The following is a 16574-nucleotide window of genomic DNA, read 5'->3' on the forward strand; positions in this document are numbered from 1 at the left end:
GGCAGGCAGGATGTGATTAACTTGACTGGAATTTGGCCTTGACACTAGGAGTAGTGCTGGGGTTTCCACACTGCTTTTCAGAAGTGCATGAGGTAAGCTTGGGGGCTTTTACAGATAAATGAGTAGGATTTTGGCAGAGGTTTTTGAACTTCTTTCAAGTTCCCACACACAAACCTCTGTTCTTTTCTTTCTCCTGAGCCAAAAATATCCTCCACTCTGAACACCACTGCACTGACCACTGTGTCAGGCTCTGCAGCAGCAGTGCCATCAAGGTGCTCCTTTCCAAGTTTTGGGGTGCAGGAAAGGTGGGAGTGGCTGGAGAAATCTTAAAATGTGATGCATAGATGATGTGCCACAGCATCTAATGGAGGTGGGGTGTCTGCAGCCAGGATTAAACCATCCTGAAACAGACACACAGCAAAATGAAATACATGCTTGCATGCCCTCAGGGTTTTTGGCAGAAGGCCTGCTGAGAAGGTTATAAAGAGTTTTGCTGGAGGGCTCCTCTGTAGGTGCCCAGTTTGCTTCACTGTCTCAGTCAGAGGAAAAGTTTGTATCTGTTGTCCAGTCCATCTTAGAAAGTACCACGGGTGTAACTCTGAGAGTAGTTCACCTGGGTTTTGTCACACTGAAACTCATTCTTGTTGGCTTGCAACATCCTTGACTCATGTTTTGGAAAAGTGATACTGACTCTCTTCATTTAAAGCTGTAGCTACTTTTGTTTTCTTGCATCTGTCCTGTTTTTGCAGGACACTTTCCTGCTTTGATAGGGATGTTGATTGAGCCTGTTCCAGCATCTTGACTTGCAGATTTGATCCTGCCAGGAGAAAAAAGCTTTTTGGTGTTGTGGTGCAGCAGTCAGACTAAAAACCATCTTCAGCTTGGAGGGCAGTGTTTGTCAGCTCCTAAGGAGAAGAAAAGCCTCTGAAATGCAAGAAATTGAACCTGTGCAAAAGCAGGGGAGGGACTCAGGCCATGGCTTTCTGACTGTGATCCCTTTAGTCACTCTTACTCACCTGCAAGGTGCAGTGTTTGCCTTGGAGAGGGCTGAGAAAAGCTGGGGAAAAGGGAAAACCTACATGGAAAGGAAAACCTGCTTGGCCTGCAAAGACCTAACGTGGTTTTGTTTCCTTCCCAGTGAACTAAGTGCCAAATCAAAAGCATTGCAACTGCAAATAGCAGAAGATGGAAAGTTGGAGAGTAAGTATTGAGACTGAGTTATTTTGCATGATCAGCATGTGAGCTTTGCTCAGAAGTCTCCTTTTATTTCTGGATGGCCACAGCAATACTGTAGAAACACTGATGTGAGATCCATCACTAATCCTGGGTGGAAGGAGAATACACTGACCAGGTGCCTCTCTTGTGGTCTGGGTTAAGGTTACAGAGAATCTTTCAGTTTCTTTCTAGATTGTCAACATATTGAGTCTTCCAGGTGCTGATATCCTTTATTTTTCCATCTTCTAAACATCTGACAGATCCACTCTGAACCTTTTTGGTTTCAAGTTAAGCTTTTGAGTTCTTTCTGTGGCTGAAGGGGAATCATGGGTGTTAATTAATTAAAATCCTTCCTTTTCAAGTCCCAGAGATTGCCTAACAATTCAGGTATGAAATCACAATCAGGTGTAAAACACTCCAATTCTGATTATGTTGGATTAAATATAAAACATGAGGCCTCAAACATTTTTACAGCTCGATTCTGTTGTTTCAGAATTCTTCTTAATTTGGGTATACAAAGTTGTGCAATACCTTGCTTATGAAACGTGATTGTTGGAGGGATTGGAAAGTCAAAAACTTTAAAAAATTTCTCTGATATGCATGCTATTTTTTATTAATAAAAATACTTATGTAGAGTCAGTAAACTTATGTTTTTCTTGGACAAAGTAGTAGTCTTGACTCTACCTAAGCATCTTTAGTCTTTCAGAAAACACCAGGAATGTTCTACATGCTAACTTTCTGCCTGGTTTCCTGAAGAAAAAGGTCCCACTGGATTGCACTGACAATTGTCTTCCTCCCCTTCTGCCCCTCCATACCTACTGAGCTGTCCTTCTCCAAAAAACTTCAATGGAAGACTCAAAGTAGAACCATATGAATGAGCAGAGAGCTGAGTTATGTGAATATAATGTAGATCCCTGCCTGTAGAACACATGTGTAGGCAAGAGTTTAATATACCTGTTACACCTGTTCAAGTTGTAAGTGTTGGAAAAAATAGTTTAATACAAATTCTCAGCACATGTTCTGTGGTAACCTGACTCCAAAAGGCCAGTGAAGTGTAGGAATTTATTATTTTTAAACATTCTGCTTTGCACACAAAACTAGGATTTCATCTCTGAAATCATGCAGTACCTTTGCTAATTATTTGATAATTTGTTCTGCTCTAGTGGAGCTGATAAAATCAAGGGAGGAACAAGAGAATTGCTGAAGTTTTACTGAAGTTCAAATTAAGAAACACTATTTATGTGATGCACCAATTAACCAGGGTTCCAGATTGTCCTCTGGAATGAAAGATGCAGAAACTCGTTATGGAGATTTTCCAAGAACCTCATAGTTGTTTTGTTTTTCCCTAGACATTCTGCATATATAGGGAAAAATAATGGACAGAAAAAAAAAGTAAATACGTAATATTTTTTGGTTCCATTCTTTCCTGTTGCACAGTATTAGACCAGGCTGAGAAATAGTCATAAAATAAAAAAAAAAGCTGTCAAATGCCACTTCTCTGCCCCATGGTGTGGAACCAGCTATTGCAGGTTTTTTGCCTGATTTTTTTCTCCTCCCTGCCCGTATTCTCTCCCTTACTCATCCTGGCAGCTTACATCTGGGCTGACCTTGCTGATTTTATTCTTCCAGGTCCTTTATCTGGGAAGGTGACTGTACCTCTGGACCTGTTCAGGAAACAACCCTCTGGCCAGCACAGCTTTGCACTGAGCAGTGGGGCCAGGGAGAGCAGCTCAGAGCCAGGGCTGGGATCCATCACTGCAGAGGTACTGCTGCCCTGGGGGGTTTGGGCTGGAGCTTTGCCTTCAGAAAGGGCTCATCTCATGCTTGGGAGTGCTCATCTCATGCTTGGACTTGTGGCTGAGGCAGAGCAGCTTGTTCTGATTGCAGGGAATTTGTGTCTTATCGAAAGAATTAACTCTTGAGTTTGGCTCAGCAAAAAGCAGCTAGAAGTAGTGTCCTCCTTGCCTGACTCTGCTTCTGAGGTGGTGTTTTTGTGTCTTTCTCTTAGTTCTCTTTTATAGAGCCCAGTGAGCTGAAGACAAGGCAGGTCTCCTCTCCAGTGCTGGCCACCAAGATCGAGAAGGATCGCACTGTGATGCCCTGTGGGACTGTGGTCACCACTGTCACTGCTGTGAGAACCAAACCTCGCCTGGAAGGGAGATCATCCCCCCTGAGCACAGGTCAGCACCTCCACATCTCCCTGGGCTCCCTGCATGGGCATCAGGAGAGGCTCTGGGGAGTGGGATGTCAGGGAAGTGCTGTTTTCCAGACCTCTCTGATGGTGGTGGGTTGGGGTTGTTGTTTGTATTCTTCAGAATCAGGGGTTTAATTTTCATGAAAACTTGTTCTCTTGCAAAGGGGAACAGTTTCTTTTAGTTCATGCTGTAAATCTTCACCATCTGTGATAATGTAGGTTTTGGATGGCTTTTCACATGACAAATATATCAGACTCTCAGAGGTTTTGCTGATAACAAACCATCCTGTGCCTTCTAACCCTGATCTGTATTATCATCTCTGATGGAGGGTGGTGTTACCTGGTGACAAAATACTTTCCAGCATGTCCTCCAGGAGCAGATTTTCCACTTTTTTCTTGAGAAAATTATAAAAGTAAAACCTGGGAGCAGTCTTGGTGTGAAGCATCACAAAGATCTGTGCTCTTCTAAGTTGTTAAAGCAAATCTTTAATTTAAGTGGGTGTTGTCTAATGTATTACAGTAGAATGTTTAAAAACATTCTTTAGTGTTTTAAATGTTTTAAAAAATTCTCACACTTCACTGGCCTTTGGGGTCAGGTTTACCACAGAACATGTGTTGAGAATTTCTGTTAAAACAGTTTTCTCAAACACTTAGGATTTGAACAGGCATAACTGGTATAATAAATACTTATTAACTTAATAAAAAATGTTTTGACCTGTTCAAATAACCAAAAAACTTGGTCCTCAGATTCTCCTGTGAAAACTCCAGTTAAAGTGAAGGTGACTGAAAAGGATTTCACTGTTGAAGCCCTCCATTCTCATGGTGCTCCAGTCAGCAAAACTTTGTCATCTTCAGATACAGGTAATAAGAATGTTTGTAGCTGCTGAGGAGAGCATTTCCCTGTTGTGCACGTGGGATGAATGTGATCCTGTTCAAATGACAGCCAGCCCATGTGGCTGCTGCCTGTCAGCACCACTGGGGTGTTTATGTTACCAAGCACTGTGGTTTGGGCCATGGCAGCCTTGCAGCTAAAGTCTGGTTTTAATTGGCAATTTCAATTACTGGGTTTGAATAAATAACAATGAGCTGTGGTTTGGAGAGGGGAGGAGACTGCAGAAAAGCCAAAAGTGAGGCTTTTCTCTTACTTTTGAATGAAAGATGCCTCCTTTCATAAAGGCACATGCTGCTCTAAATTAAAACCCTGTGACATGTACCTGTAAGTCCTCTGTGTCTGAAGAGAAGGCAGAGGCTGGACTGATGTAAGGAAGACTCAATTCCCTTCCTAGCCCAATTTTTGGGCTTGCTGTGCCCATTTGTCCACCTTCCTAAGTCACTTGGATACAGGTGAAGTTCCTTCATAGTGACAGGTGACATTGACAATAATTATAAATTCACTTTGAATTGTGTATGAACCCGATTTTATATCTGGGGACTTTCCCTTTTCAAGTTGCAGCTCTAAACCTTCAGCACACTTTTCAGCCCTGTGTGTGGTCACCACTGTCCCTTTCAGTGGCTCTGTGGGCAGGAGCAGTGGCAGATGTGATCCAGTGTGGCTGCCAGTGGCACCTGGTGTTGGCTTTGTACAGGTCTGAGTGGGGAGTGGGCACTCTGGAGATGATCTGGGCTGCTCCTGGCACAGTCAGGAGGTTTCTGAGAGACAAATTGTATTGGCCTACAAATATGGGGAAGGGCAAGAAGCAGTAACCATGAATAGCTGTAACAACACCTGGATCTTTTCCTGTCTCTAGGATAAGAAATACTCTGACACCATGAAGCAGTGTGGTATTACTGCATCAATTTGGGAAATGTTAAGGTAGTGCAAGACTTCTGAGTTGGTTTATGATATTAAAGACACAAAAACACTTACTGGAAAATTCACCTGGAGACAGCTTATTATTCCACATTGTTGTGGACAGTGTTTTTCCTGGGAGTGCAGGGGGATTTCTGTGATGTGTTTATACAGTATTGCAGGAAGAATTACTCATTAGAACAAAAGCCAAATGAAAGAAATACAAAGAAGCCTTTGGCAGTACTTTAGGTAAAAGTTATTGCAAACATCATGGCAAAATATCAGCGAGCAGTGTGGGAAACATGCTGTGTCTGTGTCACAGTTCTGAGTGATGACAACAAGAAGAATTAATGCAGGAGCTGGGGAGATGGAAAAAGTCAAGGTTTGAGATGAGTGTGCAGACATGTATTAATTCTGAGCCCCATCTTTTATTACATTACTGTCACAGTAACCAAAGGCACTGCTCAGTTCAGTTACACTGGTGCTATTCTTGCCTCTGTTCTTTTTGTTGTTTGTTGTTAAAACTCTTGCCAGAAAAGTCCACCTCAGACAATTAAACATGGGGATTTTTGTCTTGTTGACTTCCTTAGCCTTGTCTGTTCCTGAGCTTGATGAATTTGATCAATGTGTGTTTGTGTCCTAGATGCCAGAAAGGGCCATGCTTATAAATAAACTAAAGAGCATTTTATAAAGAAGATTTTATATCCCTGTGCAGTGGCTGGAGTGGAAAAGGGGGTGAACTTTACAGGATTTGGAGGCAACTGCTTTGTCTTCCTCACCCTATGACAGGAAATGCTGAGCAGGGAAGTCTGGAAAAGGAGCAAAATAACAAAAACTCTACCTGAGGAAGTAACATCACGTGCCAGCTTTGTACCATGTCAGGACTATGGTTCCTCATGACTGAAAACTCATGATGTCCCCACTGTCACCACAGGGTAGCAATGCATTGAAATAATGGGCTGCTTTGTCCAGGCTTCCAGAACCTCCTTTGTTCTCATGGGAAGGGTTTGTAAGTGCCTTTTTGGTACTTTTTCTCCAAAAACAGGTGACAGGAGGGAAAGACAGGACCTGATCTCTGGGTGGCGAATTGCAAAGTTTATGGTGTTCATGCCATTTCTGTGAATTCTAAGTTAAGGACAGCAAACTCTGGCTGCCTCTGCTCTGTTTTCTCCTGTTTTTCCTTCTCCCCTCTGAAATGATCCTTTCTTTTCAGAGCTGCTGGTACTGAATGGCACCGACCCTGTGGCAGAAGCTGCCATTCGGCAGCTGAGCGAGTCTGCAAAGCAGAAGCTGAAGTCTCCTCGGAAGAAAAGCACCATTATCATATCAGGGGTGTCCAAGGTAGAGCAGAAAACAGCACTCAGAGTTCCTGCTGAGTTCTGTAAAGCCTTTTCTGCACTGACTGCAGCATTAACATGGCTTCTGCTGCCTCTGCAGAGTCCAGTTTTGTGTGCCAGGTTGTTTTTCTGTCACTGTTTTAAGTAAAGGCAAATCAGGGTGTTGGGTTGTGATTGTTAGATTTGACAGCCTGACTAAAATGCATGGTGTCCTTGGGTAAGGAGTGGTGTTTAGGATTTGGGAAAATCAGTTGAGGTGAGAAGAGAGGATAATCCTTCTCTGTGTTTCACCAATGTAGGGGAGATCCTCTGAGAAAATTGTGAAAGATTTTTTTACTTTTTTTCAAAGCTGTTAAAACCCTCTGAAAAACCTCTGGTTCTCTGGTCTCTGTTCCAGAGGGAGGGAAAACAATGAGACAAGATGAAATGCTTTGGTGTTAATTTTCTTAGAAGGACCAGAAGATTTTCTGTGCATGCTGACACTTCATTACAGCAGCACATATAGGGAGGGGAGTCCTGTTATTTTTAGTGGGGCCAGGGATAGGTAGAAGGCATTTAATTAATTGATTTTTTTTCACTCATTTGGCCTTTGCAACATGACAAAAAACTTTGCTAAATGCTCCTCTTCTTTTAGTAGAGCTAAGGAAGCTTCAGGTGGCTTGCTGATGGTCCTGAGCAATACAAGTATAAAGAGCTAAAATCACTCTTGCAGGGAAGTTTGTTTTTCTCCAGCAGGATGACTTGTGTCAGTGTTGTCTCTTATTTCCACTGGGCAGACCTCTTTATCTCAGGACAGCGAAGCTTCACTGATGATGGACTATGCTGCAGCCATGGACAGCTCCTGCAGGGAAGCAGATCCACCCACTGTGGAGGAAGCTGTTAAAAAAATCACCTCTGATAAAAAGGAGCCATTGGATGCTTCAGAAAGAGTCCCTGGTACAGAGCAACAGCAAAGCACCCACAAGGCCTGGGCTTTGGAGAATGGCAGCCAGCAGTGGGACACCAGCACTCTCTTAGACCAGACCTCTGAAGAAATATCTGGGAGCTCATTAAGTGTTTCAGAAACTGGGAGCATGAAAAAATCTAAAGGTACGTGATCCTCACTTCCACTTCAGCAGCTGCTTTCTCTGTGTAATTGGCTGCAGTAGTTCATCCTTTCTTATTGATTTTTCTTGTCCTTCAAACTCTTTGTGATTGTGGTGTTGGTTGAAGCTGTTTTACTTGCAGCTCTCTGAGCAGTTTACCCTCCCCTCCACGAGGAAACAGCTCATCCTTAGAAGCTGGCAGCTCGTTACACCCAACTCAGTTATTTGGGAGAGAAATCACTAATCACATTATCAATTCCTCAAGGAGATCTGTGTCTTTGTAACCTCAGGCTTGCCCTTTCTTGGCAGCCCCATTACCAAGGTGAAGATGGCAGGGATCCACAGTTGCTGTCCAATACATTCCTCTTCTCCTTCTCATCTCTGAGCACAAAGCTCCTCTGCCCTCACTAAAGTTCAGGGAAACACCACAGGTGAAGCAGAAACTGCCTGGTGAACAGATTGCCCCTTTTCAGTCATTTCATTAAGGCATAATCTCCTAAAGAAAACAGAATAAAAGTTAATTTAATAAGTAAATAAGGCAGCAGGTCATTTTGCTTAGGTAGTTTCACACCTGAATAGCTGCAATTTGAAAACGTCTCAGGGTTCTTTGTGTTTCCTTGGTAAATCCAGTAACCTCTGAGCACTGGTTTGTGGTAAACACTGGGGCTATCAGGAAGCCTTACAACAGGCACACAGGTTGCACCTTAAAGTTGGAAAAACCACTGTGCTTTTCACTCATATCCATCCCTCTCTGCTTGATTATTTTCTGTCCTTTCCTCGCCCAGAGATGCTGGGAAATGGCTCAGTACAAATCCTCCCCATTTGCCTGGATTGTCCCCGTCTCCCACAGGGCAGAAACTGGAGCTCTTTGTCAGGACCCTCCCTTAGAGCCCAGAGTTCTCTGCCCTTCCCACAGGAGAGATCAGGAGGGGACAGCAACAATCCCTGTCACACACATGCTCAGGAAAGTCCTGGGTGTGTTTGGGGTGAGGGGACTTGGCTCATTTTGGAGCCTGGAAGAGTTTAGGAAGCTGTGCGAGAAGTTGCAAAACCTCTGGATTCTTCTTCAGCATGTTGTTGTTCCAAAACAAGCAAGTGGAAGTTTGTATGTGAGTTTTTGTCAGGTTTTGGGTTTCTCTGTGCAAAGAGATGAGGTTCACAGAGATTTTCACACAATTCAGTGGAAGACTGCTAAAAACTGCAAAGTGTCTCTGAGAGAGTTGTATCATCTTGAAAAAATACTTGAAAAAAAACTGGCTCAAATCCCTTTCATTATACACAGATGTCTTTGTGGAAGTCTTGAATCTCTGCTTTGTCACAGCTGAGTAGCTTTTATGGAGTAAGATAGAAAACATTTCAACACCCCTGCCTTCAGTGAGCTGTGAATAGTTCAAGGCTTCTGTTTGTCAAATGCTTCCCTTTAAAAAAAAAAAAAACAAACAACAAAAAAACCCACCACAAATGAAACCGAAAATGCAACAACAAGAAAAACCAAACACAGCAAAAAACCCAAACAAACCCCCTTCTGCTTTGAGAAGCCTTTTGTGTGTGTTAATGTCTAAAAGTTAGCAGGTTTTTTTTTACTCTTGCTTATTTTTGTTTGTTTTTTTACCTCTCTGACTTCCTCTTTCTTACCCGTTCCCTTTTATAAACTTAAGATGACTACTATGCCAGCCAGAATTAATTACCTACACAGTAAGTTGCTTTTCTCTCTCTCTTTTTTTTTAATCCCTAAGAGAATGTAGCTTTACAATGAGACCCTCATTGTAAAAACCGAAGCAAAAATTAGTTTGACACCCATTTTCTTCTTTCCCCATCCATTCCTTTTCTCCTTCCAAAATTACCTTCCTGTGCTCAGGTGTCTTGGCAGAGCAGTCTGCTGTGACAGATCATCCTTTGGTGGTTGTGCTGACCAGGAGGGTCACACAGAGAGGGCAGCAGGGAAGGCTTGGAGGGATGTTCCACATTCCCAATCCCTCTCCATCCTGCCCATTGCTGCAGTGATCTGGTAATCAATCAAAACCTGCTCATGCAAACCATGTGTGACCCCCATAACTGGCTATACATACAAACAAAACTCCTTTTAAAACCTACTGCTTAGAGATTTTTAGATGAAGATTTTCTAGCCTAATTTACAGAGCTACAAGGTATTTACCAAATCATCAGCTTTTTACAGACCCACCGGTATGAAAACTGTTTTGGAAGTTGGGAAGGAATGGAAAGCGATCTCTATTCATATCCCTGTAGATGTGGAAGGAAATCTTCCTCCATTAGCACCACTGAGATCCAGAAGTGATCCCACCCCCACAAGCATTTTCAGAACACCCCACGTTAGTGCAGCGAGTTCCTGCAGTGCTCTCTGCTCCTCTCCTGCTGCTGCGGGCACGGCTGGCACGTGCATCCTGTTCAACTGGAGGCATAAGCATGCAAACAGCACATGAACCAGCACATAAACCAGCATGAGCACTGCCAGCCTGCTGCCCTGCCCTGCCTCCTCCCAGGGCTGCATGTCTCCACAGCAGCCACAGCCACTGGCAGGCAGCACCAAGCTGGCTGCAGACTGCTGGGCATGTCCAAGCTTCCAGGCAGCAGAGACTGAACACCAGGGAGCTCTTGTGTCAGGGGGCTGCTGCTTGTGCTGAGTCTGTGCTGCTCTCAAGGAAGCTCTGCCCACGGATTTTTTCAGCTGCAGGGAGTTGTCCCAGGCCACCAGCACAATTTTTGGAGCCTTCTTAGTCAGGTGCTGTTTCCTGGTGTAGAAAACCAGTCTGAATGATAGACTGGATGGGACTAAAAATGTGCTGAGGGGTAAAGCCTTGTGTCCTAGTGCTGCTGGGCAGAACAGCTGCCTGCTCAAACAGGAGCTGCTCTGCATCACCCCAGCCTCTGCACATCAGCAGCTGTCAGTGTCCTGGGGTGGAACACTGCGCTTTTGTGCTGCTGACAGCAGCTTGAAGTGGTGTTGCCTTGCCAAAAAGATCAATTAGAGGCTGATGGGAGAGCAGTCAAGTTTCAAATCCACGAGTTCTGGTTGCTTTCTGGCTGATTTCTGCTTCCCATCTCACTGTGCCCTGTGAGGGGACTCTCAGCAGCTGCCAGAAAAAACATGTTTGAATATCCTCCAAGATGCTGAGTGCTTAACCCTTAAAGTATACAGTAAAACCCCCCAAGTACATGTTTATGACTGCTTTGGTGTGTACAAAGCAGCATCTGGCTGCCATGAAATACCTGTTCTACAGCTGTCACTGTGTGCAAAGTGACACAGAGGCTTTGTCAGGTCCTCAGGGGACAAACATTTCATTCTAGCTGTGGCAGCGTCCCATGAAAGAACTGCACTGGGTGTTGCTTTTTGTGTGCATTTGCAGTGGGAGGAAAGGCAGAATCAAGACCATGCCATGACAGGAATTAGTAGCAGAACTGAGAAAGGATCAGGAAACCTGATAGTGGTGCAGGGAGGAGGCATAGAAGCTTTGCCAGGGAGGTGACTGTCCCCACATCCAAGTCTGACTGCCAGAAGCTGTTGTGCTGGCTTGTCATCTGGGTCCTCCTCTGTTCCTTCTTGTGCTGGCTCCTGCCACCTGGGACAACAGCCCAGCCAATTCCACACAAAACTGATGCTGTTTTAACTCAGAACTGGTGTCCCAACCAGGCTGAGTGTTGCTGGTAGCCTGGAGCAGTGTCCCTGCCAGCTGCACACCGGGCACTCATGGAGAGGGAGGGTGGAATTTGGCAGAATGGCTGCAAAAACAACCCAAGCTTGCAAAGAGAGGAGTAGAGACAGATAGCTGCTGTTGGCAGCATGAGTCCCTGGTGAGATGACAGCTGCAATTGCCTTGGCTGCATGCTGGGTTTGACATGGGGTCAAGGGAAGGAACACGGCAAAATAAAGCAACTTAATTTACCACAGGAGGGGTTTGGGCAGACTTCTGAACCTGTTGGAAGCAGATGTAATGTTATTTTTAATCTGCTTGAAGTGCATTGCTATTCCTCACAGGGTTTTAGAATAGCAAATGCTTTGTGAGTGTTACTCTGGGTGGTGCTGCTGAATTTGTATAGAGCACCTGCTGCCTGGCTTGTACAGAACCACTGCACACTCGGTTACTGCCAGGTACTGTTGTCCTGCACCTCAAATTAAAATTTGCTTCACTGTGGTGCCTCACAGGCTGATCTTCACCTCCTTTGATCTCTGAGACAACAAAGAGTAACAATATTTCCTCTCTTTCATTCTTTTTATAAATTCCTCTCTGGTTTACTGGTTGGAAAGATTGGATGTGCCTCTTTGAGATGTGAGAGCCCAGGGTACAACCCACAGCAGCCGCTGTGCATGTGTGTCTGACCACTAGCGTGGCCTCCAGGAGAGCATTTGGGACTAACTGTAAGGAAGGAGACTTAAATCCAAGGAACAGCTTTTCTCACTGGTGCTGCAGTTAAAGCTGAGTTTCAAGAGGACAGCAGCCTGTTCTGTCTAAAGTGTCCTGCACCTTTCTCCTCCCGCAGGTGGGATTTTGAAGAAAAGCGCGAAGCTGTTTTTCCGCCGGCAGCACCACCAGAAGGACCCGGGCATGAGCCAGTCCCACAACGACCTGGTGTTCCTGCAGCAGCCTCTGGCTGAGGAGGGCCGCAAGAAGGGGGGGACACTCTCACGGATTCTGAGCAAGAAGCTCCTTTCCAGGAACAAGAGCAAGAGCAAACTGAACGGTGCTTCGGGAGAGCCCTACCTATAAACCCAAACCCTCTCCGCTGGGATGGAGACCTGCTCACCAGCTGAGCACTTGTTTACAGAGCAGCACTCGAGAGTACAAATACGGCTGATGACTTGCATAAAAGGATGTTCACTATTAACAGTGGTCTTTTTGGTTTATTTTGGGTTTTTTTCCAAAAGGCTTTTTCTCTCTGATGAGGAAGTCGCTCCTCCAAATACGAGCAGTGCTCAATTTGTCCTGACAGCTTTTGGAGGAGTGGGTGGTTTCTTGTGGAAGAGGAGGGAGGATGGGGAATATGGTGCAGGTGGGGGCAAAGAAGGCACCTGAGGTCCTGGGGTGCACTGGGAAGAGCATTTCCAGCAGGTAATGCCCCTGTGCCCAGCCCTGGAGGCACCTCTGGGTGCTGTGCCCAGCCCTGGATCCTCAGCCCAGCAGGGACAGGAGCTCCTGGAGCTGAGGAAGGGCCTGGAGCATCTCGGTGCCCAGGAGAGGCTGAGGGAGCTGGGGCTGCTCAGCCTGGAGAGGAGCCCCAGGGAGAGGGGCCCTCCGTGTCCCTGGGTGTCCCTGGGTGTCCCTGGGTGTCCCCATGTCTGTCCCTGTGTGTCCCTGTGTCCCCATGTCTGTCCCTATGTCCCCATGTCTGTCCCTGTGTGCAGGGAGGGCAGAGCAGCCCCAGGCTCTGCTCCAGGCCCAGCGATGGCCCCAGAGCCCCGGGCAGGGACTGAGCCCAGCAATTCCCCTGCACAGGAGCACAACTTCTTCGTTGTGCAGAGACCACACACTGGGACCGACTGCCCAGAGAAGCTGTGAAATCTCCTCCAGAACTGTTTGGACACAATCCAGTGCCCTGTGCTCTGGGATGGCCCTGCTGGAGCAGGGAGGTGGCACCAGATGACCCCACTGTGACTTCCAGCCTGACCCTGTAGGGAGGACCCAAAAGCGATCACCTGATTGACATCACCGGGGAGCTCAGAACTGAAACATCACACCCAGTTTATGTGACTGAACCTCTCCAGAGAGAGAAGACACCACTGTGCTCCCTCACTGCAGCAGTAGCAACTGACTTTTCTAGTCAGACTGAAAAGGGGGGAAAAGAGGCCCAGATGCAGTTTGTGTTGTAATTTGGAAGCGGGTGAGCGTTCAGAAGCAGAAGGAAAACGCTGACTCAGCTGTCCTACTGTAATAACTGCAGCCTGCTATAATCACTGCTCAGCCCCTGTAGGTGGAGAGATGCCTTTGACAGTAGCCATAAATCAAAAAATTATGCAAATACCAATACTAGCATATTGTTTAATGTTCTGCTTAAAAAAAGTTACACTTAAACAGAACTTATGGGTTGTTTATTTTTTTTTAAATCTACTTGAAGCTACTCACAAAGTATTTGCAAAGTCTTACATGTAGCTCTTCTTCCCTGTGTGAGAAGCTGTAGTGCTGATGCAAAACCTCATCTTAGGGGCTCTAATTCCTTCTCCCAGGTGCTTGTTAGCCAAGTACTTAACCATCATATCAAATGCAAAGCTAGGAGCAGTAAATGGTGACTAGAGCATAGTTAACCCTACAGTGCTTTTCACTGGAAAGCTTGGTTTACTTGCCAAACACTTACTGAGATCTTAAAATACACAGCTGTGAAGAAAGCTTTTGAAAAAATATGAATTCCCTTAGTTCAGTTTCTAGATCTACCAGCGTTGTCATGTGCTGAGTGGTTGGTCAGATGAGTTTTTTAACCTTTTTTCCTTGCTAAATATTGCAGCTGGTTCCTTTGGTCTAAAATGAAAAACTGATGGGAGTAAAGGCACGGTTCTCATTTTGGCTGTGAAGAAGATGAAAATGTCAGTATTTCACAGGTTCCATCTTTCATGCTTTACCTGTACTTTTCCATCATCTACATTCCTGCTGAGGACAAAGGACCAAGCCTGTTCCCTTCAGCCAAGAAAAATACCCATTCATTCCAACTAAATTACTGACGTGAATGGATGATAGACCTTGTGCCTACTTTGCCAACAGTGATTTTTCCCCTGGCCCCTTTCCTCCCTTTAAGCTATCCAACACTTTGGCAGATATTTGGGCTTTCAACTCAAAGCATTCATCAAAAATAGAAAGTTACTGAAGAATAGAAACCCATTTCAAATTTCTGATGGACGCAAAGTTCCCTGTTAATTCAGTATCAAAGTAGAGGGGGTTTGATTTCTTTTTTTACCAAGAAAATATTGGAAATGAATTGTCTAAATCTTTTAACTGTTTAAAAATGCTGTTTATGTGTAACCTCCTAAGATCACTGTGGTAGTACAGTAGACCAGACTATCAAATAGTTGTACATTTAAGCATGCTGCTTGTTATGAAAACACTTGAAGGCATTTTAATGTTCTGTATTTTGAAAATTGGGTACAAAGGAATCCTCTGGAGCTGTATTATGCTTGGAAATCCCAGTTCAGTAATACAGATTTGCCCAGCCTGAGTGTGCCTGAACAGTTTTATTTCTAATTTAATACAAAGTAGAAGTTTTGTTTCTTCATTTGTTCTACAGTGGTTCATGCTGTGAGCACTAAAACCCCTGATGTCATGTTCCCTCAACAGACACTTTTTCTCTTGATTTTACCAGGAACTCTCTGTGTTATGGGGTAGGGTGGGGGTCAAGTCCCTGCCATTTTTAAATGCTCAGTCTTTGTTGCTGAAGGATAAAACCACAACTAGTCCTTAAATTCAAGGAATCCAAATGAAACTGAGCTCCATGTGCAGCACATCCATACAGTAAAACCAGAGAACGGTGGAATTGGGAATGTAGAGGCAGTACATAACACTACTTGAAGTTTTCTTAAATTACTGAGCTGGGATTTCAATTTACAGAAGCTTTAGCATGCACTGTAGAACAGGGTGAAATAACACTGAGAAACTTGCAGGATACAGCACTAGCATTTGCTTGTAACTTACTCCAGAGAATGGATACACATGAAAAAAATGGTTCATCTTAAGGTCTTGATGATCACTTGAATGCTTGTCTGGATGGTGGGAATGAAGAACATTCTTTACTGCAAACTCTGTGAAGGTTTGGGCTCACATGTGTTAAGAGAGAATGAATTCTTCAGATGCCAAGATCAAGGAATTCGGTGTAAAAAGGGAATCTGGTTTTTTTATTTGCCTTCACTCCTCAGGAAAATAAACATTGTTTGTTTTGATGTTGGATCTCTGAATCTGGCGGGTGTATTCCTCACCTCTCCTTACTCCTCTGCAAATAATTTATGTCCTGCTGTAAAAACAAGCTAAGGCACTAAACACAAGGGGAAAATTGAGTTGCCCAGTTGTGACAACCCCAAAGACCCACAATAATGAATCCCATCCCCTCCTTAGGTTGTCATTTAAGATCAGGAGATCTGAGGATGTACATTTTTTGTGTGTTTGGGTCAGTGAGAGCTGGACCCTCACAACCTGCAGGATCCACGCTGCAGTTTGTGGTCAGAAAGACTCAGTTTGTCAACTGGCACAAATAACACCTTGATGTGTCCTGTGCAGTTTTTGTGAAGGGTGCCAGAGGGAATCACCTTCTATGTTATGTAATTTAATCCATTGTTCAAATGCCTAGTTATTAAAATTACAAAGAATTTTAATAACTACCCTCTTGAACAGTAGATAAAATCTTTACATGATATTATTATACTGAAAACTTCTTGTTTACTGCCTCAAAATTTAATGACATCAGAACAGTAGATTGGAAACAACCTGTGAAATATTCATTCCTTTTGTCCCTTTTCTCACATTTTTGTGCTTCTGGGTCTTCTGTACAGCAAAGAAAGCATTATTTCATGAAAGGTATTATTTCATGAGGACTAAGAGATGAAGGCTTGCTTTTTCCTTTCTAAAGATTTTTTTCTGCCCATACCTGCAGCTTCTTAATTTGTGTCTGTAGTTTGTTTTGCCTTATGGTGTTTAAATTTGCCTCGATGGAGACAAGCCCTATCCTCACCAAGATTTGTCTCAGCTTTAGTGTGAATTTTGACTGAGTAAATAGTACAAGAATTAAATTGCTCTTTGTAGATAAAAACAATAAAACTACCGAATATCTCCAATAGGAATACAAGCTAAATTTCTTAAAATGATTGAGATCCCTTTCAAAATCACTTTAAAGAGGAGGGAAAGACTTTATCCCTAGGTCGTTTCATATCCTGCTTGCCCCAGGAAGAAATTAGAGTCATTTCATTCCTAACAATATATGAAAGCTGGGAATCTGAGGCAGAAGGAATGCCAGGGTGGAAAAAA

General features: G+C 44.2%; 1 protein-coding gene and 1 long non-coding RNA gene across 3 annotated transcripts in view; both read left to right on the forward strand.

Moving 5' to 3' along the window:
• The window catches only part of C2CD2 (C2 calcium dependent domain containing 2), a 31639-nt gene extending 19177 nt beyond the window's left edge, over window positions 1-12462 (forward strand). For both annotated transcript variants that reach the window (XM_066314140.1, XM_066314141.1), the window contains exons 8-14: window positions 1139-1200; window positions 2845-2978; window positions 3224-3395; window positions 4157-4270; window positions 6412-6539; window positions 7312-7624; window positions 12118-12462. In XM_066314140.1, coding sequence (XP_066170237.1) covers window positions 1139-1200; window positions 2845-2978; window positions 3224-3395; window positions 4157-4270; window positions 6412-6539; window positions 7312-7624; window positions 12118-12344 — 1150 coding nt within the window. In that variant the 3' untranslated portion in view covers window positions 12345-12462. The remainder of the gene's footprint in view (window positions 1-1138; window positions 1201-2844; window positions 2979-3223; window positions 3396-4156; window positions 4271-6411; window positions 6540-7311; window positions 7625-12117) is intronic.
• Window positions 12463-12912: 450 nt separating this feature from the next.
• LOC136358196 (uncharacterized) lies at window positions 12913-15503 on the forward strand. Its single transcript, XR_010743024.1, has 2 exons — window positions 12913-15053; window positions 15106-15503. It is a non-coding gene; the product is annotated as an uncharacterized lncRNA (long non-coding RNA).
• The last annotated feature ends 1071 nt before the right edge of the window (window positions 15504-16574 follow it).

This window comes from Sylvia atricapilla, chromosome 2 (assembly GCF_009819655.1).
Source record: "Sylvia atricapilla isolate bSylAtr1 chromosome 2, bSylAtr1.pri, whole genome shotgun sequence".
Lineage (NCBI taxonomy): Eukaryota > Metazoa > Chordata > Aves > Passeriformes > Sylviidae > Sylvia > Sylvia atricapilla.